General features: G+C 41.1%; 1 protein-coding gene across 1 annotated transcript in view; it reads left to right on the plus strand.

The window, feature by feature from the left end:
- LNP1 (leukemia NUP98 fusion partner 1) overlaps positions 1-16,886 on the plus strand; it is a 51,077-nt gene that overhangs the window by 18,242 nt on the left and 15,949 nt on the right. The window contains exon 2 of the mRNA XM_003893860.3: positions 5,743-5,931. Within this exon, the coding sequence (XP_003893909.1) occupies positions 5,776-5,931 (156 nt within the window). The 5' untranslated portion in view covers positions 5,743-5,775. The remainder of the gene's footprint in view (positions 1-5,742; positions 5,932-16,886) is intronic.

Here is a 16,886-nt window from a genome sequence, read left to right on the forward strand (position 1 = left end):
CAGTATTAGGAGGTTCCCCAGGACCACTCTTAGGTTCTTGACTTGCTGAAAAGGACTGACAAGGCTCAGCATATATTTGTACTTATGGCTAAGATTTATTATAGTGCAAGGATACAAAGTGAAACAAGTAAAGAGAAAAGTTGCATAGGGAAAGTCTGGAGGAAATCTGGCTGAAGCTTCCAAGAGTCCTCTCCCGGTGGAGTTACAAAGTGCACACCTAATTCCTCCAGCAACGAGTTGTGGCACATGTGCAAGGCAAGTGTTTACTATGGAGGCTCAATAGAGACTCGGTACCCCAGATATTTCCTGGCTGTTGGTCAGGTAGGCACACTGCCTACCACATACACAAACTCCAGATTTGCAGAAGAAAGTCAGTTGTTCAGCACAAACCACATTGGTCGGGCAAATAGTTTAGACCACTCTTATAATTTAAGGAAAATGTTATGTTACTGCAAGAACTGTTTACCAGCCAAGTTCCCAGAAGCCAGCTAAGGGCTAATCTTGCAAGCCGGTCCTTCTAAGGATCAGCAGTTTCAGCCCTGCTATGTTAACCATTTTCTGTGTAGCTGATCTCCTTGGTCAAGGCATTTTATAGCAAAATTATTATCAGTAGTGTCCCACGACACAGTATGAAACTAACCTGAATATTGACTTTACTTGAAATCCGGAGGTCTTGGATTTAGCCAATTAAAACAAATCCCATTAGCTATGAAGGTTAATCTTAGGAAGCCAGGTGGCTTTCTCCTTAAGTTTTTGTATTAACCTTTTTTAACCTAGCCCGAGGCATCAATTCAAGCACAGCACATCTCTGGGTAGTAAATTGAAGCTGACCTGCATGCCTTCTTGGGCTGAGGCAGGCCATGATAGTCAAGATATATACGCAGGAAGTACAATCCCAGGGAGCATTCTCAGAAACAAAGAATTCAAGTTCAGTACCCCAGTGAAAACATGCGTTAGTCGGGTAGCACAGGTTGGCAGAGCCCCCAGTATGGCTTCCCACCGTGGGGACTTCGGCCCACAGTTTCCCTGTCCAGTCTAAATAATTCAGCTAAGTTCTTTGTTTTAGAAGGACTGCCTGAAGGCTGTTTGTTTCTGTCAGTTTTGCTCATAAGTGTGGACAATATCTGGAGGTGTTCTTGGAAGCTAGAGGAGCTGGGGCCAGTTGCTGCTCTCTCATAGTCAGTACTGTTGGGTGTGATCATAGGCTCAGCAGTCTGAATTCAAGCCCTCACAGCATCCTGCAAAGGCAGCACTGGTGTTCAGGAGCAGTTCCAAAAAACAAATCGTTAATGCCCTCTTTCTCCTGCTCCAGGTGCCGGGTTTTTTCCTTCTTTGCTATTACACAACAGTGTGATTCATTCAGAAATCATAACTTCCCCAGCCATTGTTTATTCTTATCTAGACCTTTTATGAGGAAGGGTAGGAAGGGTTGGGTGTTAGAGAGACAAAATGATTTACATAGAAAATCACTGTTTCATGTAACAACCAGAAAAACAACATCATGTTTCAGAATGGGCTAGGACAAAATCCTGAATTTTCAAAAATTTTCAGACTGTGTTCACATTACCTATCCCTTTTGTCCTGATTATTTATTCAGGAAGCAGCCTAGAAAATATCAATTTCTGTCTAGGAGCAGCTGCATTTAGCAATCAAACTGCTTAACTAAGAAGAGAGGTGAGCAAAGAAGAGTCAGACTATCAATCCATCATTGCAAATTTCAAAATACTCTGGCAAGCTAAACACAAATTAATAGCAGTAAGCTATCCCCAGAAGGGGTCAAGAGCCCTATCTGTCAGGAGTGGATGGAGGGGTCCCACTCTCTGCGATGTGCTCTCCCCAAGCTTGCAGCTTTTGACAGGGTTCTTGGGATCAATCATTTCTGGTGCAACTAGTTCGGTTTCAAATGGTCCTATCAAAGAACAAGCGCTTTCCCGTAGGCATCTGCAAGTGAGCCATGTGATAGCATAGTTTATGGCCCCACAGAGGAGTGTTGTAAACAAACCTGCAATAGTTCCAGAGACTGAGTTCTGTTCCTTGAGCCTATGCCTGTCTTCAGAGATTGGAACAGTCCCTCACAGACAGTATCAAGTTTCAGCTTAGCATAAGCTCCAGGCAGTTAGGATCTGTGAATTCAGGATTCCAAACTAGCTAGCAACTTTTCTTCTTTAGCAGCAGCAAAGCCAAGAAGATACAGGGCCAAACAACTGTGTTCCAAGTGCAATTGACAAGAAATGTTTTCTAAGCCTTTTTTATATTGTCAGGTTTAGAGTCCAATCGACCCACTCCAAAATAAGCACATTAGGCTGGAAAATCATTAGCCTCTGAGAGTCAGACAGACACCCGATTTTATAAGAACTTATTAGCAAACTAAAAACCGCTTTTTAAAACTCAAAAGGTGAGTTTTTTCCAGTGGAGATGAGCTATCCTTCTATGTTGTCTACCTTTTCCCATAGGCTCCAACAGGCAAAAATTATAGCAAAATAATCAGTTATGGAGATTTCAGTATTTAAATACTCAGAGTTTACATTGTAATGTATCTACTAGCAACAAAAATCAAGAGGTGCATATTCTCCTAATATTTCTTACGGAGTCGCTTTCCCTAACTGGGGCAATCCCTCAAGCATTTACAAAATTATAAGCATATAATATTTTACATCAGTTTTTGTCATATTCATTCAGGTACAATAGCCACAGAATAGAAGCCATTTTTTAAAATCTCTTTTTTTTTTTTCATTGCAGGTTTTCTCAAACTCCTAGTAGTAAAGTGGTAAATTCAGTGTATATGACTTATATTATACCTGCTGAGAGATTTCTAGTTGGAATGTAAAGGGCTGCTGTACCAGGCGATGGGGTATTATTTCCGCCACTCCCCTTTCTTGCTGGTTTATCTAAAGCCTTGTTCTAGCTCTTGGAACTGACTTAACAAAAATGGTAGAAGTTTGCATTGCTTTCTCTTCCTTCCCACTTGGAAGAGAAAGCAATGCAAACTTTTAACATTTGTGGCCCATGCAAAATGTGTTTTGGGAATGTTTGGACCCTTTCTCTTCTCGTCTAGAGGAGAGAACAAAACCCAAAGGCATCAGCCAGGCTGCACTTTTTAATCCCTTCATTTTAGCTACCCATGGCCAAAAGTATCCAGGGAATCTAATGAACCAATTGTCCTGGGGTTGAGTCCGTTATTTTGAATTCTGTAGGTAACTTTTACCTCTCACAACAGACATCATCTCAACAGCTGATTCATTCCACAGATGGCTAGGTAGCCACTGGGCATTGAAGGTTCACCATCGTGTCCTCTTCATCCTCCCTTTTCCCAAACCCTGCTTTAGCCATATTGCAGTGATTTGGGTTGTTTTTTTTTTTTTAGCAAATCCCACTTGTGATAGTAGCTGTCATCCCCAGTTTGGGGATTTGCTAGAACTCAGCATATATAGTCGTGCTCATGGATAAGATTTATTATGTTGAAAGGATACACAGTAAAACTGAGAAAGAAAATAGAAAAGGCATATGGGGTGCAGTCTGGAGGAAATTAGGCACACTCTTCCAAAAAGTCCTGTTCCAGTGCAGTCCCACAGGATGTGCTTAATTCCTCCAGCAATGAGTTGTGATAACACAGGAAGTCTTGGCCATTTGCAAAAAATAAAAATGTTACAAGATATGTTAAGCTTTGGCTACTTTTCCTTAGTAACATAAAAGTTGTGATACCATGCTCTACAAACATTGGTCATAGTTACCAAGCTTATCTTTTTGCAGCTCAAGGAAGGATTTTCATATGGCAAATGGCCAAGAATTCCTGATTGAAAATGCAAGACTTCTCCAAGTTCTCTTGAAATACTGGCAGGATGGTGGAAAGAGCCTGGACTTTGTTTTTCTATTCACCACTTCAAACTTGGTTTTGCCACTTAGTATTAATTTCACTTTGGCAAGGGGTGATCTATTTGCATCTCAACTTCCTTATCAATAAAATGTCATACAAATCTCCCAGTCACAGGGTTGTTATAAGAAAATTAGCATATACGGGGTCTGGTGTGGTGGCTCATGCATGTAATCCCAGCACTTTGGGAGGCCGAGACAGGCGGATCACGACGTTGGGAGCTTGAGACAAGCCTGGCCAACATGGTGAAACCCCCGTCTCTACTTAAAATACAAAAATTAGCTGGACGCAGGGTGGGCTCTCAAAACTCAGCTACCTGGAGGCTGAGGTGCAGGAGAATTGCTTGAGCCCGGGAGGCTGGGGCTTGCACAAGATCAGCTATTGCACTCCAGCCTGGGTGACAGGACAAGACTCATCTCAAAAAAAGAAGAAAAGAAAATGAGCAGATATGGAATACTTTGTGGCTCCATACTTGATGCAAAGTAGGAGTTCCATAAACGTAATATTCTCCTTACCTTGAAAAAATGCCCACTAAAAGACAGGGACTGTAAAATTTATATAAACTTTATTTACAAAAGCCCCAACTAGAAAAAATCTAAATGACAGCCTAAAATGACTATCACTGGTAGACTGAATTTTTAAAAATTGTGGCATGTTGATGCAATGCAATACTACACACAGCATCAACTACTATTACTGCAAAAACATGGATATATCTCACTGACATAATGTTGAATAACATAGGATAATGCATACTGTATAATGCATTGAAAGTAAGTTCAAAAACAAGCAAATTAATCTATGGTGACACAGATCATTAATGGTAAACTTTTGAAGGGAGTATGGATTAGAAGGGGGATACATGGAGCCAGTTGGGGTGCTGGCAGTGTTCTATGTCTTTACCTGCATGGTGGTGGTAACACAGGGGTATACGTATATAAAAATCCATCAAGCTGTGCACTTATGATTTGTACATTTTACATGTACTTGTATATTATTTACATTTGTACATCAATTTTTTTTTTTTTGAGACAGAGTCTTGCTCAGTCGCCCAGGCTGGAGTGCAGTGGCCGGATCTCAGCTCACTGCAAGCTCCGCCTCCCGGGTTCACGCCATTCTCCTGCCTCAGCCTCTCGTGTAGCTGGGACTACAGGCACCCGCCACCTCGCCCGGCTAGTTTTTTGTATTTTTTAGTAGAGACGGGGTTTCACCGTTTTAGCCAGGATGGTCTCGATCTCCTGACCTCCTGATCCGCCTGTCTCGGCCTCTCAAAGTGCTGGGATTACAGGCTTGAGCCACTGCGCCCGGCCTGTACATCAATTTTAAAAACTACTCGTTTTGATCCAGGAGCTGGATTTTATATCAATATCATTTTATTAGGAGAGTATCTAGCTCTAGATATGACATGGCAACAGCTGGCTACCTGGCAAGCTGTGGTCAGTGTGTTCCTTGTAGGTGGCCCCATTTCAGAGCTTGCCTGGAGCTGACGGGCATATTGTGAGGGTCATGCTCCATCATCATTGACAGCTGGAGATGCCATCACATGTCATTGGCAGCAAAGCACAGGGAAAACCAGGCAGTGGACTCTGCTTCCCACCCTTAGGCTGTGAGGCACAAGCCCCAGCAATGGAAGGATTAGAAAGCCTCTCAATTTAAAAAGACAAGGGGAGGGGAATGTGGGCTGCACAATTTATAAATAGACATTGCCCAAGGCTGCCTGATGATGAAGTGGTTGTTTAGTAAATCTTTCTCCTTTAAGGATGCCAGTATCGGAGACCATTTTAAAAAGACCAGTTTCATTTTGTCTTTTGGGGGAGATCTGGGTTTCATTGTCAGCCCTGTTGGGTGATATTTCCCTCTGTCGGATTTAGGGGCAGGCCTTCAATATTTGGCATCACCTTTACATGGAGCACAAAGATGATGATGATGATGATGTGTCTTTTGCCAAATGGATGAGCAGCTTCTGGGGCCACAGCTGGAGAGAGGAGGATCAGAGAGGACTCCGGGAACGCCACCGACCACAAGCCACCAGTCACAGGAAGACCTCCCTGCCCTGCCCAGTGAGTGATTGTCATGGAACCGGAGGGGAGAGCTGGAATAGGGGAGGGGGTTTCTCTTAAATAATTTTTTGAGGAGTCTTTGGATTTAAAGTTTTCTTTGGTTTAAAACCAGTACTTCCAAATCTTTCTCATACCCACAGAAATCTCTCTTATTATTCCATCTTGTCTTTCAAGGGACCTGATTTTCATCTAATAGGTAATGATTTCTTCATTTTCAGTTTTCTGAGAGATCTTTAACCACTCTCCAGAGCTCCTGATAAGCCTGAGATAATCCCACCGAGTGACAGAACTTAAGCCAAAGGAAAGAAACTTGATGCTATACTTAGTCTGTGTAGCCTTGTGGCTCAATGTGTGATTTCCATCTGAAATACTGAAAATTGTTCCACTCTTTGGTAGACCTTCTAAGGAACTGGGGATCCCACATAACAAGTCACTACCTTTGAGACATTTGACATACTTGTTTTTCTTTCTGGGAGGCCATTTGGTCTCTAGATGGGAGAGGGAGCTAAAATTCTCCTGCCCTCAGCACTGTTTTGTTATGGCTAGGCAGAGCACCTGGTATCTGGGGAACAAGATGCAGAAAAGCTCCCAAGAGGGGAATGGTTGGGCTTGGTCAGCTGTGGACTCAGTGGCAGGTACGGGTGGCTATTCTCTCTGCTCTCCTGTGATGCTAGAAGGCTCCACAGTAGACATGTGTGTCCTCCGCTTCACAGTTACACAGCAATAATACAGCTTTTCTTTTTTGTAAGTCACATGAAATGTCAGCTACCAGAGGATAGTTTCCCAATCCCCTGCTGTTGCCAACCCCAGAACCAAGTAAGTTTTGTTTGGGGTAATATTATTTTATTTTTAACTTCAGGCTTCCCAGACACATAATGTCTATAAGACATATGAAAGTGTATAAGGCAACCTCTGTTACTCCTGGTGATCAGCAAGTTTGAGGAATGAGAATTCTTTGAGACACAAATATTTCAAAATAGATCCCTTGCCAAATGCATACTCAGGGACAAAGGGCAATCTTCAACCCTTCTTTCAGCTTCAGGTTGCTAAAGTGAAAAAGACGGGGGTGTTGGACTGAATGATTGCTAAGAACCCTTCTACCTCTGACCTTCCATGTTCTGTTATAAAATAAACACCTACTTATTGCCTCTCATTTTAATCTATGTTCCACAATAAGCGAAGCATCCAGGCTGTGTGAACCAGGAGTATGATTAGTTTCCAGTTTCCAGATGTGAGAACAGGGATAAACAAAAACAAAAACCATAATTTAATATTTATTACAATGGCCCCTTGGAGCCACAGGAAATATGAAAACAAAGAAAGAAATATGATTTACTAATTCCTTTAATAAACTTTAGCGTCTATAGGGCTTTTAAAATGGAGATAGTTACCCCATTTACATAATTCACTTTTAGGTTGCAATGTTGTTTGCCTTAGTCTATGGAATCACGGCATCTATTATGTATAACATTTGTAAACTGTGTCCTTATGACATCTTTATCTGCTCATCCCTGCTTCGGGCATTTGCCTGAATTAATCTGTTTAGATTCTCTGAGTCAGCAATGAATTCCATAATTATTAGACTAACATGCAGAATAAAAATTGCTGGATTAAAAAAGTTAAAAATATGACTGAATAGAATGGAGAAACAGTAAGCACAGAGCACAAATCAGAGGAACCAGAGGTCAGTGGGCAGAGTCCTGGAAAGTAGTTGGGGAGTCTAATACTTCATTCTTTATGTACGTAATGCTGTATATGTATAAGTGAATCTATACTTGAATACTTAACTCTTTCTATCTCTAAAATGTAATCAAGTATTCTTACTTTTGGCGCGGTGCCGTGGTTCACACCTAGAATCCCAGCACTCTGGGGTGCCAAGGCGGGAGGATCACTTGAACTAAGGAGTTTGAGACCAGCCTGGGCAACATAGTGAGACTCCGTCTCTCAAAAAAAAAAAAAAAAAAAATATATATATATATATATAGCAGGGTGTGGTGGTGCTCCCATAGTCCCAGCTACTTGGAAGGCTGAGGTGGGAAGATCACTTGAGCCCAAGAGGTCGAGGCTGCAGTGAATGGTGGTCGTGCCACTGCTTTCCAACATGGGTAACAGAATGAGACCTTGTCTAAAAAAATATCTATATATATGTATTCTTATTTTAAGGAACAGTTTGGTTTTCAATTTTTCGTCTGCTTTGAGCTAATGAAAATACCTTAAAGAGAAAAGCTTACTCTTATCCTTACTTTTTTTCTTCTCTCCCGACTGCTCTAAGGCCCTTCCCTCTCTCAACCTTTTAATACTCTATAACCATCAATATTACATTCAGTATTATATGCATAGGAGGAGAAGAACTTTCGCCCTTGCCTACTTTGAATGTGGTTTCTTTTTTTCCCCACTTCTCCTTGAATGTAGTTTCTAATACATCTTCATCAGTCTCATGATTCACACAAAACCACAATGATCAACGTTAATTTATTTAACATATTTATTGAACACCTACTGTGAGCTGAACATTGTCCTAGTATCACAGGGTGAAACAAGACAGGCCCAGACCCCACACTTGTGGAACTGTCAGTCTAGTAGAAAATACAAATTTGGCAGAAAGAATGAGGTACAACAAAGGGTAAAGCTTAGGCCTTTTTATAGAATGCTACTTTTTCTCCAGACTCATTAGAACCTGTGTTTGCTGAATTAAAGTGAATAAAGAAATCCAGCGTTATTGTTCTGTTGTCCTTAGTGAAAGAAACGTAATATGAAGTTTCTCTTGTTATTAAACTGACTTGCCTTCTCTCTCCAACATCACATGAATACAAAACTGAAGTAAAACAGTTTCTCTGTCATGTATTTATTCTGTGGAAGTGCATTTTTAATATGTTTAGTCTGTTTAGCTTTCTAGTCATCATCTCCTTCAGCTTAACATGGTTCTCTTAACATTGTTCTATGTAGTCTGGGCCTCGTGGAAGGGAAGATTGTGCTAAATGAAAGATCTCTGGGAGAAGAAACTGCGTTTATTGGCCCAGGGCTTTTGTAACTCCAGATGGGCCTTCACAGTGCTTCTTCTATGCTCCAGGGAAGGCACCATATGTACTTGCCCACATGATATAGTTTGAAGGATATAGAATAAGTCTCTACCGATGTACACCCAAGACTTTTTCTTTTTTTCTTTAAAGTTCTGGAATACATATGCAGAACGTGCAGGTTTGTCACGTAGGTATACATGTGCCATGGTGGTTTGCTGCACCTATCAACCTGTCATCTAGGTTTTAAGCCCTGCATGCGTTAGGTATTTATCCTAATGCTCTCCCTCCCCTGGCCCTCAACCCTCTCATAGGCCCCAGTGTGTGAGTTGTTCTCCTCCCTGGATCCATGTCTTCTCATTGTTCGACTCCCACTTGTGAGTGAGAACATGTGGTATTTGGTTTTCTGTTCCTGTGTGAGTTTGCTGAGAATGATGGCTTCCAGCTTCATCTATGTCCCTGCGAAGGACATGATCTTATTCTTTTTATGGTTGCATAGTATTTCATGGTATATATGCACCACATTTTCTTTATCCACTCTATCAGTGATGGGCATTTGTGTTGCTCCCATGTCTTTGCTATTGTAAATAGTGCTGCAGTAAACATACGTGTGCATGTGTCTTTATAGTAGAATGATTTATATTCCTTTGAGTATATGCCCAGTAATGGGATTGCTGGATCAAATGGTATTTCTTGTTCTAGATCCTTGAGGAATCACCACACTGTCTTCCACAATGATTGAACTAATTTACATTCCCCCCAACGGTGTAAAAGCATTCCTATTTCTCCACAGCCTTGCCAGCATCTATTGTTTCTTGACTTTTTAATAATCGCTATTCTGACTGGTGTGAGATGGTGTCTCATTGTGGTTTTGATTTTGCATTTCTCTAATGATCAGTGATGTTGAACTTTTTTCATATGTTTGTTTGGCCGCATTAGTGTCTTCTTTTGAGAAGTGTCTGTTCATATCCTTTGCCCACTTTTCTTTTTTTTTTTTTTTTTTTTTGAGACGGAGTCTCGCTCTGTCACCCAGGCTGGAGTGCAGTGGCCGGATCTCAGCTCACTGCAAGCTCCGCCTCCCGGGTTTACGCCATTCTCCTGCCTCAGCCTCCCGAGTAGCTGGGACTACAGGCGCCCGCCACCTCGCCCGGCTAAGTTTTTGTATTTTTAGTAGAGACGGGGTTTCACTGTGTTAGCCAGGATGGTCTCGATCTCCTGACCTCGTGATCCGCCCGTCTCGGCCTCCCAAAGTGCTGGGATTACAGGCTTGAGCCACCGCGCCTGGCCCTTTGCCCACTTTTCGATGGGTTTGTTTGTTTGTTTCTTGTAAATTTGTTTAAGTTCATTGTAGATTCTGGATATTAGACTTTTGTTAGATGAGTAGATTGCAAACATTTTCCCCCATTCTGTAGGTTGTCTGTTCACTCTGATGATAGTTTCTTTTGCTGTGCAGAAGCTCTTTAGTTTAATTAGATCCCATTTGTCAATTTTGGCTTTTATTGCAATTGCTGTTGGTGTTTTCATCATGAAGTATTTGCCCATGCCTATGTCCTGAATGGTACTGCCTAGGTTTTCTTCTAGGGTTGTTATGGTTTTGGGATTTACATTTAAGTCTTTAATCCATCTTGAGTTAATTTTTGTAAAAGGTATAAGGAAGGAGTCCAGTTTCAGTTTTCTCCATATGGCTGGCCAATTTTCCCAGCACCATTTATTAAATAGGGAATCCTTTCCCCATTGCTTGTTTCTGTCAGATTTGCCAAAGATCAGATGGTTATATAACTGTGGTCTTATTTCTGACTTCTTTATTCTGTTCCACTGCTCTATGTGTCTGTTTTGGTACCTGTTACCTGTTACCATGCTATTTTGGTTACTGCAGCCTTATAGTATAGTTTGAAGTCAGGTAGCATGATGCCTCCTTTTTTTTCTTCTTTTTTCTTTTTATTTTTTCTTTCTTTCTTCTTTTTTTTTTTTTTTTTTTTTTTTTTTGAGATGAAGTCTCATTCTATTGCCCAGGCTGGAGTGCAGTGGTGAGATCTTGGCTCACTACAACCTCTGCCTCTGGGGTTCAAGCAATTGTCCCGCCTCAGCCTCCTGAGTAGCCAAGACTACAGGCATGCACCACCACACCTGGCTAATTTTTGCATTTTTAGTAGAGATGAAATTTCACCATGTTAGCCTGGCTGGTCTTGAACCCCTGACCTCAGGTGATCTGCCCGCCTGGGCCTCCCAAAGTGCTGAGATTACAGGTGTGAGCCACTGCACTCGGCTGTCTTTTTTTTTTTTTTTAAATAAAATTACCTTTTTCCATTGTATATTCTCTCTCCATGCTCTCACTTTAAAATGATGAAAGGTATTTGTAATTTTAGTTTTTATCGTTGATCTACTTTCAGTTGGCTACACTCTCATTCTTATAGTATCTCTCTACAGGGCAGGTGGGGCATGGCCCTCTTAGGGGAGTTCTCACCAACCTGGACACATACTATCAAGTGTCATGATTGGCAGTGGCTTCTTGTATTTCAGCTTATATTTGAATTTAATTTTCATAGGAGGCAATTCCTTAATCCAAGGAAATGAAACTAATGATAGAATTTCAGGTACCAGTGACAACTCTATAGGGAGCTTTTAGCATAATGTTCCGTGGACTTTTCTGTCTTCTTCTAGGTGCTAAGGTGGAGGATTTGCTAGAAAGGCAGCGGAGAGGAGTGGTCAGGAGCAAGTGCTCTGGAGCTGGCCTCCTGTGTCCTTCATTTACTAGCAGCATAACTCTGAGCAAGCTGCTTGAACTCTCTTTGCCTCCAGTTCCCTACATGTAAATGGGATTGGTGATCATAGTACAGACCTCATAAAGGTGCTATGAATATTCAATAAGTAATGTATATATATAGTGCTTTGGACAGTGCCTAGTACCTATTAACTTATTTATTAAAAAAGTAAGTTTTTTTTTTTTTAACGCTAAATGTATACAGTGTATACATTTAGAAAAGGAGAGGGGACTTTATTTCCTGTAAAGCTTATAGCCTGCAAGGTGGCCATCCCACAGCCTGGGAAGCATAGCCTCCAGAAAGACTGGAGACAGACACTTCAGAGGAGGAGGGGTAAGGGGTAGGAGCTTTATGCTGAACAGGTTGGCTAAACATCCATATGCAACAGCTGATAGGAGGAGCTATGAATATTCTTGAAGGTGATCCTGACACAGTTCTGTGGACACAGGAATTTTGAACAAACATGCATGTAGCATGTATGACCCATGCTCACTTTGGGATGAAGACTTAACATTTAAATATATTACAATTAGGCCCTATTCCTGAAAAGATCTTCTCAGGGCAGGAAGGTGAGTGAGTGTGCAGCCCCCATAAACCGGCTAGGACCAGTCCATGGTTGGTAGTCTTGTCAGGAGAAAGTTATTGAAATCAGTCTCTTGTCCAATCAAAACTGTAGTAATGGCTGGTGGAACAAGAGAATCAGCTAGTCAGCATGTGATGGAGCTACAAATTGTTTTAATGCTACATATGTCAGGGCCGGTGCTTGTTTAGCTGCTAGAGGAAAGTAAAAACCTTGTGGCAGTCAGAACATGGTTTATTCTTTAAGTGTAGGGGTGCACGACTTAACCCTTGCCTAGCATGGCCTTAGGTTCTGTTTATAATTAGGTATCTTATTGCCACAAAGACTTTGTTCTGTCAGTGTTGTGATCTCTATTTTAACATTAATGCTGTTCAATTGTTGTGTCTAAACCATACATGACGGAGTACAACGAGGCGCATCTGAGCTCCTGTCCTGTCATGGCTCGGAACTAAGTTTTTAAGGTTTTTATGGAATCCCCTTGGCCAAGAGGGGGTCTGTTCAGTTGATGGGGGGCTTAGGATTTTATTTTTAGTTTACATACCTAATAAGATGCTTTCTCTCTCTCCATCTCCTCCCTCTGCACCTCCTCCTCCTCCTCTGTCAGAGATGTTGACACTTGGAAATTTTTTTCCAGATGCCTTCAGTTAATTACTGCACAAAATTCTAGAGTTTTTCATTTTCCGTTTACTTCATTGTCTTTCATGTTTCTCTTTTATATTACAATGGGAAGATCATTGGTAATTTTATATTGAACACTGGCAGGTAGCATATGTTCTGTTATGGACTGAATGTTTGTGCTTCCCCTTGCCCCATTCATATGTTGAAGCCCTAATCTCCAATGTGATGGTATTTGGAAATGGATCCTTTGAGAGATAATTAGGGTTAGATGAGTTCATGAGGGTGGGGTCCTGGCCTAATGGGATTAATACCCTTATAAGAAGAGACATCAGAGAGCTTATTCTTCCTGTCTGTCTCCCAATGTGTGCATAAAAAAAAAAGCAGACATGTGAGGGTGCAGTGAGAAGGCAGCCATCTGCAAGCCAGGAAGAGAGCCCTCACTAGGAACTGAATTAGCCAGAGCCTAGATCTGGGACTTCCTACCCTCCAGAACTGTGAGAAACAAATTTCTGTTGCATAAGCTACTCAGGTTATGGTATTTTGTTATGGCAGCCCAAGGTGACTAATACATTTTCATAACAAGCATCATCACTAGAGAGTGGAGAGCTAGTAGGGAAAACATTATTATACATGACCTAATTTAATGTCATTTGGGGTTATGATCTCAGAGGCGTATGGTTTAGATGGGCTTAGTTTGGCTACTGCAGCTTTGGGATGAGTAAGACAAGTCCTTGAATTTTGCTTTAGGAAAAGATTCCAAGTGCCTGAGGTGTGAAGTGTTATAAGCTCACAGGAGTTTCTTCTTATAGCTCTCCTCTAGCCACTGTATAACTTGTGATAGGGTGTTGATGACAGTTTTGCATTGATTTAATGTGTAATAGTGTGACCAAGCAGGGTCTGTTCATTTCCCCAATTAAACAAAGTTATTTTACTGATTAGTTTAAAACATTGTTTGACTTCCCTGAAGGATGTATAGTATATGGCTACTAAGCTTATCTTTATTATTTCTAAAAGAACTATCATTTTACCAGTTGAACATTTGAATGTTTGCCCTGATAGTGTTTCCATGTATAGCTAGTCTACTCATTTGTAGTCCTCTGGCTCTGATGATAGCATTAGACTACGTTATAAAATACTCCTCATATAAAATTCTTTTAGATGAATTCCTAAAGACCTATAGATTATTATTACTAACTTTATAATAGAATTCTGTTTAAATTGGCACATGGTTAAAAGTCACATTTACAGGCAGTTTCACATGGAAATAGAATAAAGTTGTTGCTGTTGTTAAAGATAAAGGATTTAGTACTGCTAAGCCAGGAACCAGATGTCACATGCTTAGGCATGTCACTTTACCTCTCTAATAAAGTCACTAGTCACATAAGCCTTAGGCAAGACTTAGCCTCACTAAGATGCATTTTCCTCATCTGTAAAAGGGGAAGAATCACTCCTTGCAGACTTTATTCTGAAGTTAGCTATCAAGGACATGGCCCCAGAGTGCCAGGCACATACTGTGCACTGGGACTCAATATGGATCTTATTATCCCAGCACCTGGATCTTTCTCATTATGTCTCATCATGCTATTAACCATTGACTACAGGGTTGGAGGGATACAATTGAAGGGTGATTGCAATTAAAGCCAAAATAAAGAACATCAAGTAGTTAAGCTTTGAGGTGAATATGTTACATAACCAATCTCCCTCTCCCCACCTTTCCTTTTAGGTTTATTGGCACTTAAAAACACACACACACACACACTTTCTTTTTTTAGATCTGTTTTAGGCTCAAAGCAATATTGAGCAGAAGGTACAGAGATTTTCCATAGCCCTCACACTCCCAGATATGCATACCTCTCCCATGATTAACCTTCCTGACTAGAGCGATACATTTGTTCCAGCTGATGAACCCACACTGACACATCATTGTCACCCAGAGTCCATAGTTTACACGTTAGGATTCACTCTTGCTGTTGTACATTTTATGGGTTTGTACAAATGTATCATGGCATGCACCTACCATTATAGTGGCACACGGAATAGTTTCACTGTCCTAAAAACCAATTTCTTTTTAAATGAGAACTAATGACTTGGGGATAGAGAGTGCATGGGATTTTCTTTGATGGAGATCGTTGTTCTGGGACCACAGGGGAAAGAGTCATGCTGTTTGGAGCACTCTAATTAGGAGAGTCGGTGTACAGGGCAGTCATGTCCCTCAGTCAGTGCCTGCTGCAACGCGGTAGCCCAGGAGCCCAGGGTGAGCTCAGAGTGTGAGAAGATAGCAACCCAGGTTCTACAGCATGATTCACAAAGTAGGGGATAGATAGGTGAGGCTATTTTAAGCCATTTGGGACATTGTTTTAGGTCTTATTGAGGAAAATTACCTTAGGAGGTCATATAAAATTCCAAAAATAGAACTCGCATAGCAAGTAAACATTTTTAAAGAGGAAGAGCTTCTCCATGTCCTAATTACAGTTCTCTTTTAGGCTCATGTTCCACAAAGTCATATGCCAAAGCAAAGAGACAAACTGGAAAACCTATCTGCTGTAGGGAGTTTTAAGTACACACTTTATGTTGTGATCAAACTCTTGCCATTCTTTTTAGGCTCCTTAACGGAAAAGGACATTTGTACAAACTTCCATTTCACTCCCAGTTGCAAAACTTTAATGTATTATTTTTTTTTCCTGACAATATAATACATGCTACCCAGATATAACTATGAAAAATACTTAAAAAAAAAAAAAAAAAGGAAAAGGAAGAAAACAATAGCACATCACAGAGAAAACGTTTGGTAAGAGTTTGATATGTTTTCACATTACCAATCTAGGGATATTGCCCTACTTGAAATCCCTCAATGTCTCCTTATTCCAGCTCTCTTGGCTCCTCTTGGTCCACTGTGCTCCCCAGCACCACTATGCCAGCAAGCTTCTTCCATGGCAGTGGATCTGCCCATGTGGTGCTCATCTCCAGGCAGAAAGCAGTCCTTGTCCTCTAACCCTTGCTCATCCTTCAGCTTGTAGCTCAATCATCACACATTCACAGAATTCTCTCTGGATCCTTCTTCCTTAACCCCCTAAGACCCACCCCAATATATATAGGTTTACCCCATTCTACCTTCTCATTGCACCTTGAACTCCCCTTTATAGCATTTGTCCAAGGACACAGACACATGCCCTATTTGTTAAACATCTATCTCCTATGCAGATGCAATCTCTAAGAGACTGTTTTGCTCCCCATCCTATCCACAGCACCTACTACCATGACTGACCTATTTAGTAAATGGACTAATATATACAGATTTATCTTAGGTATCTTAGCAGCTTTACACATCTTTAACCATATTTCTGATTATTTGAGAATAAGTTTCTAGGTATGCATATCTAGAAAGATATGCATATGTTTGCCAGTGCTGCCATAACAAAATACCACATACCGGGTGGCTTAAACGGGAGAAATTTATTTTCTTACAGTTCTGGAGGCTAGGTAGTCCAAGATTAAGGCTTCTTTTGGGGCCTCGCTTGTTTGATTGCTGATGGCTGCCTTCTCACTGTGATTTTCCATGGTCTTTCTTCTGTGAGTGAGCAACTCTGTTGTCTCTCTATGTGCTCAAATTTCCTCTTCTTGTAAGACACCCGTCAGATTGGATTAGGGCTCACCCTAATGGCCTCATTTTACTTAATCACCTCTTTAAAGCCCTATAGCTAAATGCAGTAACATTCAGAGCTGTTGGGGGTTAGGGTTTCAACCTATGATTTTTGGAGAGATATAATTCAACCCACAACAACATACAATGGCTGGATCTAAGGAGGGGAATATTTTAAGCTTATTATTTTTTCTTTTTTACATCTTCTTGAACACCAATAGTTTAAGCTTCTTAGCACATATTTCTCAAGGCTTTCTAAGAAGGCTGCACACATTTATAATCCCATTAGTAAGGGATGATAGTTCCTGTCTCCCTGTAGTCTTGCCAGTGTTGGCATT

Source organism: Papio anubis, chromosome 2 (genome assembly GCF_008728515.1).
Source record: "Papio anubis isolate 15944 chromosome 2, Panubis1.0, whole genome shotgun sequence".
Lineage (NCBI taxonomy): Eukaryota > Metazoa > Chordata > Mammalia > Primates > Cercopithecidae > Papio > Papio anubis.